This window comes from Paroedura picta, chromosome 3 (assembly GCF_049243985.1).
Source record: "Paroedura picta isolate Pp20150507F chromosome 3, Ppicta_v3.0, whole genome shotgun sequence".
Lineage (NCBI taxonomy): Eukaryota > Metazoa > Chordata > Lepidosauria > Squamata > Gekkonidae > Paroedura > Paroedura picta.
Window position 1 is genome coordinate 15369618 of NC_135371.1, and position 16666 is coordinate 15386283.

Below are 16666 nucleotides of genomic sequence, written 5' to 3' on the forward strand. Positions count from 1 at the left end.
CATCCCTGTTGGTTGTTTTTAGTCCTGCCGTCTGTCTTCATGGCATCGATCTGCTTTTCTGGCCCAAAGTCACCTGCAGGAGGGGTGATAAGGAAAGGGAGCTCTAGGCAGGTGGGAACAGTGGTGACCGAAACCCGAGAGGGAAGGGCAGCCATCTCCGCTGAGCAACTGGGAAAGTCCCTTTAACACGGGGAGACAAATGGCCTGCGTCCTGTGGCAGTTAGGGGCTGGTGCCCCATTTTCCTTGTAGGTGAATTTCTACTTCCTCTTCCTGTTTCCAAAGGCCTTGGCGGCCTGTGCCGATGGGGGGAAGGCATGGAATCGCCACACACGGATCCAGACTGCTGTCTTCCTAGCATCCTGGCCTCTGTGAGCCGGGTGATTCCCAGTACGTCCCCGTGACTTTTTGAGCATGATGTGCATCTGTTTGTGCAAAATGCCAGCAGCTGCTGGGGTCTCTTAAAAGCCCACCTCCCTCGTGAGCTCGCTGCTACATCACTAATGCTATCTTGGCTCCCTTCTTCCCAAACGCCCAGGCTTGGCGGGACTGTCTGGCACTTGGCACTACCTCTGGGGGGTCGTGAACCCACTGGCAAAGCATTCTGGGAAAGCGGGAAGGACGAGAAGATAAGGGAGGCAGGGAGGGGCTTTTTCTCTTGTGGAAGGTGACGATGGGACCGTGGACCACGTTTCTCCTTCCTCTTTCTCTTCAAGGCAGTTCCTGAACGCACGGAGGACTTTCTCGCCCCTCTGCCGCCTGCAGGGTGGCCTCCTTGTTGCTTTCTTGTTGCCCAATGAATGTGGTTGCTGCATTTAGGCCAGTCTCCGTGGCCCCGTGGGACTGGCCCCTTCCAGGAAACAGCTCATCTCAAGGAAGTTGGTTCAGGAATGAACTTTTGCCCGGCTCCAAGAGAGACGGGGCTGGGAAGAGAGCTGGCCAAACCCAGCGCCGTCCCTGCAGTGCACCCAGGTTGCTTCTTGCTGCTTCCCACATCCTCCGCAAATCAGAATCGCAGGGAGCAACGTTCAGCTTCTTGTGCCCTTTCGGGGCCTGGATCACCGTAGGTTTTGCAGCTCTTGCATGGCTTCCCGGCAGGGTCAGCCCCATGCAGCTGGCCTTGCAGCTCAGGGCTCCTTGTGTCCACCTCTCTTCCCAAGCTTGGCTTTTTAGTCTCGCTTTCGCGTCTTGGCCTGTGCGACCCCCGTCAGCCGGGATCCTCAGCGGCCTTCACCCAAACGAAACCGGCAGCCCTGCGGAGGGTGCCGGACCTCGCCGAGCGTTCTTTTTAGCAGAAGGGCGTGTTAGCTGGCCGAAGGCACTGACTGACGTCGTCTCCCTCTCTCTCTGCCTCAGATCAGCCGACCACTCTCTGCCCGGATCCTCCATCTCGACCGACTTTGGCAGCTGGCAGATGGTAACGGGGAGCGGCAGTGTGCAGGATCAGGCAGACCCCTCCCTCCCCTGCAGCTTCCCGGACGACCTCCCTAACAGTTGCCTGTAAGTGTGTTCCGCCCACCGGGGAAACGGGCCTGGGCCCTGGGCCTCCGGTTAATCCGTGGACACCCCCCTCCCCCACATGGTGCCTGTTGGCTTCTCCAACGCAACCAAGTCAAGAGTAATTTGTGGGCATCCTCTAGCTCAGGGGTAGTCAACCTGTGGTCCTCCAGATGTTCATGGATTACAATTCCCATGAGCCCCTGCCAGCAAACGCTGGCAGGGGCTCATGGGAATTGTAGTCCATGAACATCTGGAGGACCACAGGTTGACTACCCCTGCTCTAGCTCTCTAAGCCGGAGGTGCATCAGAAGAACCTCGTTTTGATGCCTGCAAGGAGGAGCATCCATATCCATTCTGCAGTGGCTTCCTCCACCATGGGGGACTGCATGCCTTGGAGCCCCCTGGCACATCTGTGGCTGGCCCCATCCCCCCACGGGCAGCCCTTTGGCAGCCAGCCCCGCACTGTGGTCAGGATCCCCAAAGCACCCATAGGCCCTATGGGAGGGCCCTAGGGTGTGACGTCCCATCCGATTAACAGCAGCCCATCCGGAAAGGGCCCTTGAGGCACGTCACAGCAGGCTCAGTTGGTCCTTTGCTGTACCTTGCGGAGACGGGTCCTTAGAGGGTTAACCCCCGTGGGAGAATGCAGAGCTGGCTGGCGGTGGCTTTTTCTCCGGCAGCACAGGTACCTTTTAAACAAAATGGTGACTCTTCCTCCCTTTGCGTCGCTTCCTCAGCAGGATTTCTCGCGCTTGGCTGTGCACCTGATCTTGATGAGGCGCCGGGTGCTTCTGCCGTCCCTCTCCTGGGCACACATGCTCCCTCCGTATGCGAGCCGGCCCCCTCGGCAGGAGCACAGCTGGTTGCTGGAGGTGGTGCAAGCTGCTTCCCGGGAACTTTTTAGTCTGTGCGCCTCTCTCTCACCAGGGCCATGCAGCAGGCTGCCCGGCTCCTCTCCCGTGCGCACTGATCCATGCTAGGGTCAGAGGGGTCTTTTCCCTCCCTAGGATTCCTCCTCCGGGCCCTGTGGTGCCCGGGTCCTGGGTGCTTCTGTGCCAAGGATGAGCACAGTTAATCCCTCCTTTTTAACCAGTTTCTTCCCCCTGGGTTCCTGCCGAAATCTTTCTCTGCCTCCCTCCCGCTTTGAGGAGCCCACAAAGTGACAAGCATCCGTTTCTGTCACTCCCATTTGAAAACGGTCCCTTGGCGGGCGGGACCCTGACTCTGGCGGGGGTGGCTTGTATTTCCCCCTCCCCCTGGTGTTTGGATGAAAACTTGAAGAGCCGTGGCCCACAGCCTGTGGAAGGATGGGTCAGAAGTCTCTTGTTTACCACAGCTCCCCACCAGCATTAAGGTAGACGGAGCATGTGTGAAGTTGTCCCAGGTCGAGCCCTTTCCCCATCACCTGACGCTTTTCAACTGGAGATGTCAGGGCCTGGAGCGAGGACCTCCCGCATGCAAAGCGGACGGTCTGTGCTGGACCACATCCCCTCCTTCCAGATCCTTGGTTCCTCAGGCGACAGGGCTCCGCGTTTTCCACGTGCCTTTCCACCCTCCCTGAATGAACCCAGGTGGCTCCGTCCTGAGGCCTGCAGTGTTCCTGAGGCAGCAGCTCCTCTCCTAGCACAGCAGTCGTACAGGAGCAGCTCTGGCACACCTGCTTGCAGGACGGTGATTATTGCTATTTATTATGGAATTGGATTTCCAGACTGCCTCTCCCCCTTAATGGGCTTGCCGCCAGGACCTCTTGGACTCCAGGAAGTCTTGGCTGCCAGACATTTGAAGCGGCCTCCGACTCAGTGAAACCCTTGGCCTGTTGACTCCCGGCTTGTCCGAAGCGAAACAGCAATCTCCCCTCACTGTGTGTTGCATCTTGCCTTCTTTGGGACTGAGATGGTAAGGCAGCTCAAGGCAGAAAGGCCGAACTCTAGAACCTTGAACTCTAGAACCAACTTGAACTCGAGAACCACCTTGAACTCTAGAATCAGAGTCCAGAATCTGATTCTGTCGTGCTACTTCAGACCAACATGGCTACCCATATGAATCAACCTTGAACTCTGACAGTGGCTCACATGCTATTGGAGAGGTCGGGAATCAAACCCTGGGAGCTTCTGCGCGGATTGCAGGGGCTCGACCACTGAGTGGTGTGTGTGTTTTTGTGTGTGTGCAAATGCAGTCTTTGCATCCCCACATGGCACCCCAGCAAAGAGCCGGATATGGGGGGGAATGGAATGGGGCTGCACACCCATAGTCTGGGCAGAAAGCTTTGCCTCTTGGAGTGCTGCCGATTGATCAGGGCTGTAACCACCCAGGCAGAAGCGGGCGAGTGGGATCCCAAGAGAGAACTGGGGAGGAGTCTGCTGTGTTCCTTTCCTGCTTCAGTGGCACACTGTCTCCAGTTGCAAAGGGCCCAGCCCTTGTTCCTCAGTGCGTGAAATGAGAAAAAGAAGACCTCCTAATTGTCCTTTGCAGGTTGTGCAGGCTGGCCAAACTGTGGCGCAACAGATGTCCATGGAACTACAATTCCCATGAGCCCCTGCCAGGCAGGCTCAATCCCTGGCGTTGCCAATTAAAAGGCTCCGGCAGCAGGTGATGTGAAAGGCCTTGTCCTGAGACTCTGGATAGCTGTTCTTGTCAGAATCTACTGTAATAACTTCATAAGGCAAGCATCATGGGTTTGCAGAGTTTGAATTTCTATAGAGCAGGGGTGGGCAAACTGTGGCCCTCCAGATGTCCATGGACTACAATTCCCATGACCCCCTGCCAGCATGGACATCTGGAGGGCCACAGTTTGCCCACCCCTGCTATGGAGTGTGCCAAGAGCTGGCTAGTTGACTTGGCGAAACCTTCACAAGTCAGTGTGATGCTAGACTGGAGGCAGCTCAAGGCACTTTACCTGTGCTATTACATCACCTGGGCAGCAAATACCTCTTGTATATTTTAGATATATATTGTGTTCTTCTCCCTGATGGGGACCTGAAGCAATATATAGCATAACTAGGGTCCAAGCCCGTTGCATTCAGGAACACAATGGGCACTAGATTAGTGGGGGTGGAGTGGAAGAAATCTGCAGATGGCCTCCCCCTCCCCCTGGAAAGGCTGCAGGCATCTGTTAGGGAACTCACCAGCAGGGGCAGCTCTCATGCAGTGGGGATCTGCAGCCTCCGAGCCTCAGAGGGAAGTGGAAGGAGGAGGGAGTGGTCAGGGGTGGGGGACGGAAGGTGATTGGCTGGCCACTGGACAGACAGCCAAACCGGTTGGAGGAGGAGGCACTCAGGGGTGGGGCAGCCGCCCTGAGTGGGTGTTAAGCGCTGAGTAGCACTTAAGCTGTGAGACATGCTCCTCCAAGGCCTTACCAGAAATATGTTATGTAGAACAGATTCTCTACTCTGTTGTTTTATCTTCATAACAGCAGCCTTGTGAGGTAGGCAGGTCAGGTGGAGCAGGGATTCAAATCTGTGTTTCTCATATCAGTGTCCAGTACTATAACTGCTAGACCACACTGTCCTTGATCAGATGATTGTCAGGAACCAGGCCGAAGACACCCAAGTCAAGTGGGTCAGGAATCAAGGATCTTGACAGTGCTAATGTATTATTTATTTATTCATTCCCCCTCACTCGTGGTCTTTAAGCAGCGGCTGGACAGTTACTTACCAAATACTAGCCAGGGCCGACCCTACTTTGCTTCTGAAATCTTACAAGACTGAACTATCCAAGTTGGGGTTCGCGGTCTCGAGGACTAGAAATTAGTTTCTTGGTCATGTACGGTGTCACCCGTGGAAGTTTTAGAGGTGGGAGGAGAAAATGCTAAGCAGGATTTTCAAACCGTTGGAGGGCAGGGGGTCGATGCCTCTCCGTGTTAGGACAAAAGTGGCACAAATTATGCTCGAATCCTATGCAAATACATCGGACAGAAACGAAGCAGGCAGGAGCCAGCTTTTCTTGGCACACAAATATGTGTGTGTCTCAGAAGCTTGGACCAGTCTTAAAGCAAATCTGAACAGCGAGAGGGAAAGACCTTGTTGGCAAACCAGAAGAGGGTATCCCGGGAGTGCAACAGGCGAGCGGAAGATTAGCCCCCCCTGCAAGTCTTTATGTACACAGCCTTCCCTGTCCACTTGCACACGTAGACCGTGTGTGAAGCATGTTGTTGTTGTTAGGTGCGAAGTTGTGTCCAACCCATCGCGACCCCATGGACAATGATCCTCCAGGCCTTCCTGTCCTCTGCCATTCCTCAAAGTCCATTTAAGTTCCCACCGACTGCTTCAGTGACTCCATCCAGAAACCTCATTCTCTAACGTGCTAATAAAGCATATTAGGATGTTTTAGTGCACCCCTTCCCAGCCGTTGTCCTAAACCAAGCTGGAGGCTCAATGTACTTTTACAGAAGGGGGAGAAGCTCCCCCCCTATTCCTGCCCACCAATTTTCGCTGCTTAACTGCTACCCCTTCCGCCCAGCACAACCCAGGTTTGGAAAAACGCATGTAGTTCTGTCCTTAGCAGCTGGTTCGGCAGATGCCTCTAGTGTGGGCAAGATCCTAATAAGGACGCACAGTGCCCGTGCTCAGCCGTAGTCTGGGGTCCCGCATCGCTGGCTCAGAAGTGGCACTCGTGTCTTGACGGCCGCCTAAATGCAGCCCTGCTGGCTGCTTCTCCACCCCTGAACTGTTTCCAGCCGCTCCTTCCCCTGCCGGCGTTCGGCTTCTCCCGCCACGCTGGGCAAGTGGCCACAGGCTGGGCCGTGCAAAGAGGAAAGCAGCTGCCGTGTTTTGAATGGCAAAGGATTTTCCTTTTTTAAGGAGCCTGGCAAAGGGGGAACTAAATCTTTGCACGGGGCGGGGAGGCTGGCACAGCCTCAGTAGAAGCCCACTTTCCCAACCTTGTCAGGGCTGCTCTATTTCTGGAAGGCTGTAAACAGGATCCATCTAGGCCAATCCGTAATGGGGCTGGTTTTGGCTTAATGCACTTGAGATTCCAGCCTCCTCTGGGGAAGGAACCTGTGTCTTCAGGTGAATTGTGACCTCTTTAAGGATTTATTTTTTTCTTTGTTCTTCCTTTTTCTGGCTGGGATTGAGCAAAAATGCTGGAACAGTGGGCACAAGGATTTGGCACGCAGGAACAGTTTTGCGATGGAGCTGTGGCCCACAGTCCCCACCCCCATGCATTTGTTTTGCATTCTTTTGGGAGCTTTTGTTAACAAGTTTCAATACCTCCCTCTGTTTCTCCATCATGTGTTATGAGAGCCAATGTGGTGTAGTGGTTAGGAGTGTGGACTTCTAATCTGACATGCCGGGTTTGATTCTGCGCTCCCCCACATGGAGCCAGCTGGGTGACCTTGGGCTCACCATGGCACTGATAAAGCTGTTCTGACCGAGCAGTGATATCAGGGGTCTCTCAGCCTCACCCACCCCACAGGGTGTCTGTTGTGGGGAGAGGAAAGGGAAGGCGACTGTAAGCCGCTTTGAGCCTCCTTCGGGTAGGGAAAAGCGGCATATAAGAACCAACTCTTCTTCTTCTTCTTCTTCTCTTATCCAGAAGTCTGCTGCAGGTACTGGGAGGGTTCTGTTTGCTCTTGCTGGCAGAACTTTGTTCCCTGCGAATTTTTCCGCCCCTCCTCTTGCATTCTTGTAATAACCAGCGCCCTGTGTTGGGTGATGCCATGCCAGAAGGGGGATGTAGAAAGGATAGCTGTTGTGATGTAGTCAAGCCAGCTGAGCCACCGCATGACCACTTTGTTTGCTGATGCCTGTGGAATGTATTAATTCCTCCTGCTCACATCTTGTGCTCCCTCCAAGGATCTCCTAGCAGTGTGTGGGGAAAGGAATAATCCTCCCCCCCCCCTCACAACGACCACATGAGGTAGGCTAAGCAGAGTGTGGCAGATTGTTCCATGGTCACCTAAGTCTTCCCAGGCTGCACCTGGCACCACACTGGCTTTGTAAGGTGTGTATGAAATGATCCCTTAGGAAAGTAGCATATATTAGAGGCAGGGGAATATACAAACTGGGTCTCTGAAGCCCAGCCAATCAGAACATAAGGTAACTACACAGCTCTTCTTGGGCAGGCAGTTCTAGGCGGTGACTGTTTCTTCCTCCTCCCTTTTCTGATATTGTTTATAATATCCTTTAAAAAGTAGAAATGCGATGAAAAGGATACTCATCAAAGATCACCAGGCATCTGGAGCAGAAAGTTCTTCACCCCAACGTCCCCTCACTTTATTTTCCACAAAACGCAGCAATCCTTAGCCCAAATATAACGATCTTCAAATTTCATAATTGATTAATTCTTTAACTCTCCTATAGATTGCATTACCACTACACCCTCATTGCTACGTATTTCATCATACGCATCAGCCGTAGCTTTTAATATATCAAAGTTTACAAGAAAGGCATGTCACAATTAAAAAAAACAAGACATACTTGTTCAAAATCCATTTCTATACATTTATATTCAAAACTTGTTCTCATTCTGCTTCTGCATTGTAATAGGCTTATATGCATTGCAATACATTTATTTTTTAAACTGTTTCTTATTCCAAGTTTATCTCTTGCTTACATAATAAATACCCCCCCTCTCTCTTTGCATTTCAAAATATCTCTTCCAGAACTTTTGGTAATTTGTTATGCACTATTCTGAACATCATATTCTTAGCTTCCTTATATTCTGCCTTTTCCATGTATCTCCCTCCAATATCTTTTTGCTTCTTTACTAGTCCACCACGTTTGGTAAAAGATTCCGTCGGTATTTTGACATTTCCCAGATTTTCATTTGTCGTTTCTGTCTACTTTCTTAATGTCATTTGGAGTAATTGGGACGAAAACCATTTCGTCCCAATTATATCTTAACACCTGACTGAATTTTCTTTTTCCCATCGGTCCATAGGTATATAGGTATTTGCTCTCTAAAGTTCTGCATCCATTTAATCATTTGTCATATTCTTATCATGAATAAGCTTCTATTGGAGATATGAGCAGATTATTTGGAATCATAGAACCATAGAGTTGGAAGGGGCCATACAGGCCATCTAGTCCAACCCCCTGCTCAACACAGGATCAGCCCAAAGCATCCATACTCAGTAAGTTTTGACATATGAACCATATTCTAAAACGTCCATCTCTAATTACATGACTCTTAACCACTACACGTAACTGGCTGGTTTCTTGCCATTCTGAATATATTTATCAGTCTTTGCCACTCTGTCAATATTTTGTCTTCTATTTGGGTATTCTATTTAGTCTTCTATTTGGGTAGCATTTGGAATTAAAAAATAATAATTTGGGCTATACCTTCTTTTTGATTGCTTCTGGTAATTGTTTTTGAAATGATTGCAGTTTTACCCTGTTACAATTACCCCTACTATGCATTCTGTATTCTTTATAATATCTTCTTGTTGCTTTAAGAATTTTGTTACCATTTTTGTCGTCTTCCTATAGATTTTATATCCTGAAAAGAATCCAAATTCTTCAGCTTGCTCCATTACCTACTATAACGATGTGTGGGGATCCAAAACTGTTAGAACCACGTCATCTGCATAGCTTTGCATTTTAAATTCTAGCTCATCTTCTTTTATTCATGTGATACTTGCATCTTCTCTGATCTTCATAGTGAAAGTCTCTATTGCTAGGATAAATAATAAAGGGGACAGGTCAACCTTGGTGTTGTCCTTTCTCAACTGAAATTGCTTCTGTTAGTTTTCTATTTATTGAAGCCTTTGCTTGTTGGTTTGAATATACGCTTTGCATCCAATTCCAGAATTCCAGGCCACCGCCCATATTCTGAAAGCCATGTTTGATTATCAAATGCTTTCTCTGCATCCCGAAAGGGAAATGCTGTTTTTTTTTTCTTATTCTTGAAAGAAGTAGTTGAATTAAGAACAGTTCAATGTTTAATCCTAGAACTGTCATAAATCTCTTGCTTATAATTATAATATTTAGACTTATAGCCTGCCACTCCCACGAAGCTCGTGGCGAGTTACAACATATAAATCCCCCGATAAAAACCCCTAATACAATAAAAGATCAAGCTTAAAAATCCAACCCCGGCCCAAAGTTCTCTGAACTTTGTACTTTACACTTCGTAGTCCAGAAACTCTCTTACCGGTGAAGTCAGCCTTCCAAGATAAATAATAATTCCAAGACGTATCTTTATAAATGAGCCAAAATATCAGATATATTTTTTGAAAGGAAGAAAATATAGAAAGGAGGAGATCAACCTTTGTCGGCAAGAGCTTCCTTATTCTCCACTGATTTTGGTGTTATCAGAACCCAGATGGAGTCTATGGATTCACCTCTCAGTTGGATCTCGCCCATAGGGGGAAGTACAAACGTAAAGGAATAAATTCCCCAGACTCTGGCATAAATATGCCTAGAGGGAGATAAGTCTGGAGCTTTTAGAAACGCTTCTGTTCAGGTCGCCATTTCCCCGGAAGTCCCCCTCCCCCCTTTCCTAATATTGCTGAAGTTTGCTTGTTATAGCTCTTGCAAGTTGGCCTCACTGTGGGGGAACCCATTCTGTGGCAGAAGGGAGAGGCTCTTGTGCATGTAGGAAATGGGGAGGGGAAGCCTGAGGAGGAGTGGACTTCCAAAAATTCCAGCTTCCCTTGCAAGGGAACTAGTGATCCCTCTGCAGTTGGGAGGGCGAGTCCTATGGGTTTCTTTCCTGAACACGCAGCTTAAACACTTGCAGCTGCTTTCCCTCCCCTCTGCCCCATCCAGTTCCGAGAGCCGCAGTGTCACTAAATGGGTAATTTCACGGAGGAAGCAGCGTGTGGCCGCAACCGAGGCTCTAGCCGGAGACTTGGGTAATCTCCTGACAGCGCCGGCTCTGTGTCTCCGGAAGTTTTCTGTGGAAGAGCCATCATCTGCTGTAACATGGTTAAGCCTGCGCCTTTGCCTTGATGCGGGAGCTGGAATTACACGGGGTTTTTGCTTGGTGGGGAGTGAGCCTGCTTCCGTGCCCAGGCATATCCTGTGCCTCCTGTGTGCCAAGTGAAAATCCAATAACTCAGACTCTCTCTGGCTTTGGGCTTAGCTTGAAGGGAGCATGCGAGGAGCTGGGCTTGGTGAGGGTCACACAGTCAGCCCGTGCCTGCCACAGTCTGCAGGCAGTTCTGAGAGCTAAAAAAAAAAATCTCATTCTCGGGAGTCCCAATTTGGCACCAGGAAGAACAACAGCCTGGCTGGATCAGGCCAGGTTCCATAGAGCTTAAAGCTCGTCTTCCAACAGCAGCCTGCCTGATGTCGGGAGGAATCTCAGGGGAGCGACAGCTTTGGTTTTTGGGCAGCTCGGACGGGAGGGAAAAGCTCAATAAACCCGAAGAGTCGCGTCCAGAGCGTCCCCAGCCTGGGAACCGAGTCTTCGTTAAGCCCGCTTGGGGTTGCCTTGGGGAGTTTAAACTTTAAAGCCTCCCAGCTTGGCACATTAGGAAGTGTTGGGAGGAAGGCTGAACAGCTGAGCAAAGGAGGTGAATTTCTGCTTTCTTTATACACAGGACGGCCACTCTGAGCCCTGCTTTACCTGTTGGAGGGTGGTGTGTGCATGTGTGTGTGAGGGCTGCCAGCTTCGTGTTGGGGAATGCCTGGTTTGGGGTGGCGCCGGAGAAGGGCATGGCTTGGGGGAACCAAAGGAATTCCATTGGGGTACAATGCCTTGGGAGACCACCTCCCAAAGCAGCCAACTGGCTTTTGTCATCTGCAGATCAGTTGCATTAGCAGGTCTCCATCCCCTACCTAGAGTTTGACACCCCCTACTATTGTGGCGCAGGGTGGTAAGGCAGCCGACATGCAGTCTGAAGCTCTGCCCATGAGGCTGGGAGTTCGATCCCAGCGGCCGGCTCCAGGTTGACTCAGCCTTCCATCCTTCCGAGGTCGGTAAACAGGGGGGTAAACAGTAATGACTGGAGAAGGCACTGGCAAAACCACCCTGTATTGAGTCTGCCATGAAAATGCTAGAAGGCATCACCCCAAGGGTCAGACATGATTCAGTGCTTGCACAGGGGGATACCTTTACCTTTACCTAGAGTTTGACATCCCCTAGTGCCTGGGTTGCCAAACCGTAGCTCTCCAGATATCGATGGACTACAATTCCCAAGAGCCCCTGCCAGTGCTGCTGGCAGGGACTCATGGGAATTGTAGTCCATGGACATCTGGAGAGCCACGGTTTGGCCACCCCTGCCCTAGCTGATGTGTGGTTTTGGGTACCAAATGCACAACCTTGCTCGTAAGCTTCAGAAGGGTAAGTCTGGTTCTAGAGATTTCCACGCTCTCCTCCCCGCCTCGCATCGGTGAGGTCCAGGGGGGAGTTGTTGCCGCTTCCTCTTCTTCACCAGTCCCTTTTGTTTGCTTCCTCCTTCCTCCCCTGCCCCCACCCCTTGCGCAGGATCAGTCGGAGGCCCACTTGTCAGGCTTTCTGCACCCCTTGTGAATCCCAGCCTCGCCCCCCCCCCTGGCCGCTCCTTCCGGACCCGGCGCTGGTGGCGGCAGCGGGTGGCGTCCTGACACTTCCATCCCAACCAGCAGCGGCAGTTCCCAGCCCACGGAACACCGGGGGAGATGAAAGGGACTCCGTGATGGGCCGTCTTCTGCCCGTGCCCTTGGGGTGACCTTTTCGTAGGGATGCTGGTATTCTCTTTGAGTGAGCCGGGAGGGCGGAGCAGATGCGTTCCAGGCATGACAAAGATTGCCTTTCTGAAGATGCTCTGAACAGATGCCTTTGAACTGTAATCTCCCTTTGCGTGGCTCTCCTCGGGAAGGTCTTGCTTGCCTCTCGTCCTCCTCCCCCAGCTGTATGTAGATCAGATGGAGAAGAGGCAAATCGCTGGGGAGGCCGTGGCCTACTCTGCATGAGGCTCACTGCTTCTCTCCCTCTCTCTCTCTCTTTCTACCTATTTCCTTCCAGGATAGAAGGAGGGGGGAAGGAGTGAGCGGCAGCTGGAGATGGATTGCGTGTGTGTGTGTTTGTGTGTGTGTTTGTGGGGGGAGGGTCCTCTTCCATTGCCTTTTAGAAACTCCGTTCTCAACTTAGGCCCAGCGGAGGGGACGTCTCTGGAGCGGTGGCCAGGCGAGGCAGGGAGCCGGCTGAGTAATGGAGCCAGAGGAGCGTAATTAATGCCGAAGCTCTCGGCCAGAAGGCTTTATCCCAAAAGCACCTTTGACGAAAGCTCAGCCCGCAGAAGGAGGCGCACTTGGTCTCTCTGCAAGATCCGGGTCAGAGTGGGTTGGGGAGGGGAGGAGCGGTCTTCCCCTTTGCTGCAATACTGAAACTTTGGGCTTTTTCAGAGCCGTTTTCTTGGGAGCATTAGGAACGGAGGTTGTTCTGATGCTCGGGCCAAAGAGATGCACATTCCGGGGTCCCTTCTAGGGTTCTGCCTTTGCTTAACTTCACATGGTCACTGGTCCCTTACTACGAATGCCTGACTGAAGCTTCCCCTCCCCTCGACTTCTGCCTTCTCCCTTCGTTTGAGCCGCAGAAGTTCTGTGGAGAGCTGAGGTGGGGATGGCACAAGAGGCTAAGCCAGCTGCCGTGTGGAGCTCAGGCAGCCTCCGAAGCAGCTGTGGGGAGCAGCTGCAGCCTTCCCCGGTCACCCGAGGCTCTCTCGATGCGGTGCTTCCGCACCAAAAGAGCCTCTGACCCACGGGTGGCATCCTCTTGAGAAGGGCTGCTCCTTGAGGGTCAGGAGGCCAAGGACAACGAGGCACCCCCAGCAGGGGTCTCGGGACTCCAGAGGGCACGGAGAGCAACATGTCCGTAAGAAACTCCTCTCATCCGTGGAGCTGCATAACCAGAGTCTTCTGTATTCATCTCCGTCTCAAGCAAGGGGCTGAGCTCTGGATCAGACTGCAACTCTGCCACACGCCCGTTTCTTGGTGTCTTTCACCAAGGCCCTTTGCCTTCCCCTGCAGTACGTCACACTTGGGAATGAGCAAGTCTTTAAAGCGATTTTTTCCCCTTCTCCCCCTTTCAGGCTGGTGACGCTGACGGAGCGGGAGTCCCGGCTGGACGAAGTGCGTTCGGCGTTCCTGGCTACCTACAGCAGCACGGTGGCCCTGAAGCCCGTCTCTCCTAGCCCCTCGGGCGCCATCGGGGGCCTGCTGGAGCAGTTTGCCCGGGGCGTCGGACTGAGAGGAAGCGGCATCCTTTGACCTCGCCCGCCGCAGGTGGTTTTCTTGCCTGCAAGGTGAAGAGGAATCTCAAGCCATGTTGAGCCCCCAGTCTCTGGCCTTATTCTCCTCTGGATGCTGCCAGCCCTACTGCCTCTCTGCCAGCCCTCCTGGGTCCACCACTGACTGAAATCACAGCCTCCGCTGCCTGGGGCTGGGCTGGCTTCTACTGGAAAAGTGGGGTTCTCCCCCACCCCCCAATCATGCAGGACTTGGCCAGCTCTGACAAATCACCACAGTAAAACGTGTCAAAGCACCTGGTCCTGTCTTGTGTGTCTCATCTCTTTCTCCTCCTTGTCCTTGATGGGCTGAGCGCAGGGCCTTGGGTCAGAAATGCTGGAGGCCGTCATGATCCTTAAAGGGTGTGAGTTGACGCTGCTCTACATGCCTTTAGAGTAAAGCCCTGTCCCTGATCCTGTGTAGAGCAGGGGGTTGGACTAGATGGCCTGAATGGCCCCTTCCAACTCTAGGATTCTATGATTCTAACCCAGTGGCTATCAACCTGGGGGTCAGGACCCCTTTGGGGGGTCAAACGACGCTTTCACAGGGGTCGCGGCAGGGCAAGCAGCTTGGCTGGGGGGGGGTGGCGTCATCCACACAACAGCCTTGCGGGGTAGATAGAGATAGAGCGTTTGTCTGCCTGGAGCAGTGGAAAAGAGCGAGATCAACATGGTGAGACAAGAGGCAGAACTGAATTGAGAAACTGAGAAACCCTGGAAAAAACCAATTTATATGCAATCATGAACCATGGATCTTCATGCCATTGGTCAGTTTCAGCTTGATTTCTGTGAAAGGACACTTGCATAATTTTAGGGTTGGAGGTCACCACAACACAAGGAAGTGTATTCAAGGGTCGCGGCATTAGGACGGTTGAGAACCACTTCTCTGACCCAAGTTCTGTGCCAGAATGATCTTGTATAAATTATGCAAATAGTTCAGGTTTTCTTTTTAATACTGTTTTGCGTAATTCGTAACAGATTTATTGGGTAGAGGGCACTGTAGAATCATACTGCACTGCATCCCACCTCTAAATGTTTGCTCTTTTTCGAGATCTAGGGGTGTACTTGTGAGTGAGCCTACAGGGGCAAGCTAGGATTTCAGTGTGGGCTGCTCTGCGTATGGAATCTGACTTTTCGTAAGCAGATGAGCTTGGCCTGCTTTGCTATGGCAGGATGGCGTCCACTCAATCTGCAGAGAAGGGCCCTCTCAGCTTCTGGGGCAAGGGGAAGCTATCTGCCTTGCTGTCTGGGAGTCAGGCTGCCTGACCCTGTGCAGCAGGGGGGTGGGGGAGTCCTAATAGGAGGGATCAGCTTGTCATAACTGGCAAGCCTACCGTGGCATGCTCCGGCACCTTCTAGTCCCAGCAGTTGCGCTAGAGGAAACTGTGGAGGCCTTTTCCAGCGCGTCCGGGTGATGTAAAGCCTGGCTCTGTTTTGCTTGTTTGTCGGGCTGCTTCCTGTAGCAAGCCGGAGGGATGGGAAGTGTCGGCAGATTATCTTCTTCCCAAATGCTCTCAGCAGCTTTTTCCTTCTGCTGTTCATATGAAGCTGCCTCTAAGGCAGAGACGTCCTTATGGTCCACTCCCAGCCACGCTGCCTGGGGAGCTTTGGAAGGGGAGAGGCCAAGGCTATCCTGCGTTGAGCACAGGGGGTTGGACTAGATGGCCTGTATGGCCCCTTCCAACTCTATGATTCTATCCCAGGGGTAGTCAAACTGCGGCCCTCCAGATGTCCATGGACTACAATTCCCAGGAGCCCCCTGCCAGCGTTCGCTGTATTTCCAGCCCGGACAAATACAGAGTGCGTTCGCTGGCAGGGGGCTCCTGGGAATTGTAGTCCATGGACATCTGGAGGGCCACAGTTTGACTACCCCTGTTCTATCCTGAGGCTTTCAAAGGAGGGGCCCCGGCGAGACAGCTGTGATGCCACCCTTTTGTGCCAAGGAGCCTGTCCGTTGTAGGCTCAAGCTGAACTGGGGAAGACGTGTTTGGTTCTCCCTTTGCTGGTATTGTCAAAGAGTGATTTTGGGGAAGGGGGGGAGGAAATGGCCGCACAAGAAGTTTGCCAAGGAAAGGAAAAGATCGCTTGCGAGTTGATTCCTAGCACTGCTGCTGTAGATTCCTCTCCCATTGGTGCCTCTAATGGTTTGGGCTCAGCCCAATGGGCCAGAAAGGGAAGGCTAGCACTAAACAGAGTGGAGAAGGAGTTTAGGGTGCGGGGTGGGGCAAAGAATCGTCCACTCCCACCTCCCCCCAAAACATCTCTAAACTGGACCTGGCTAGCAGCAGGAGCATCTGTTGAATTCCCCCCCCCTCCCAGTCCTCTTTGCCTTTTGAGTCCAGGATATACAACTGTTCTACAATTGTATATATCAGTGGTTCTCAATCTGGGGGTCAAACGACCCTTTCACAGGGGTCGCAGCAGGGCAAGCAGCTTGGCCAGGGTGGCAACATCCACCTAACAGCCTTGCGGGGTAGACCGAAATAGAGCGTTCATCTGTCTGGAGCAGCGGGAAAGAGCGAGATCGGCATGGCGGGACAAGAGGCAGAACTGAACTGAGAAACCCCGGGGAAAAACCCAATTTATATCCAATCATGAGCAATGGATCTTCATGCCATTGGTCAGTTTTGGTTGGGGGGTCACCACAACAGCAGGAACTGTATTAAAGGGTCGCAGCATTAGGAAGGTTGAGAAGCACTGCTATATATTATCCCATATAAAATGTAGCGAGTGCCCGTGAACGTTTGAAACTCCTGTTTGACCCCAGTGTCCGGTGCGAAAACCCTGTCCTCGGTTACACCTGACCTATCCCTCCCCCCCCCCCCAAACCCGCGGCAGCTGAAGTTTTAAAGGTCCGGGCGATCTCGGGTCGGATCTGGACCCGGAGCAGCGCCCCCCTGTGCCGGATCGCGCTTCCTCGCCATGGCCCGGGCGGCTCCGGGCTAGCTCCCCCGCCTTCCTGCCTGCCTTCCTTGCCGAGGCTATATATATACCTCCATCCATCCCACGCA

At 52.3% G+C, this 16666-nt stretch overlaps 1 protein-coding gene across 3 annotated transcripts in view; it reads left to right on the top strand.

The window, feature by feature from the left end:
• The window catches only part of MTMR14 (myotubularin related protein 14), a 65772-nt gene extending 51860 nt beyond the window's left edge, over positions 1 to 13912 (top strand). For 2 of the 3 annotated variants that reach the window (XM_077324841.1, XM_077324842.1), the window contains exons 18-19: positions 1355 to 1498; positions 13461 to 13912. In XM_077324841.1, the coding sequence (XP_077180956.1) occupies positions 1355 to 1498; positions 13461 to 13638 (322 nt within the window). In that variant the 3' untranslated portion in view covers positions 13639 to 13912. The remainder of the gene's footprint in view (positions 1 to 1354; positions 1499 to 13460) is intronic. The other variant, XM_077324843.1, reaches the window with a different exon arrangement.
• Positions 13913 to 16666: the final 2754 nt, after the last annotated feature.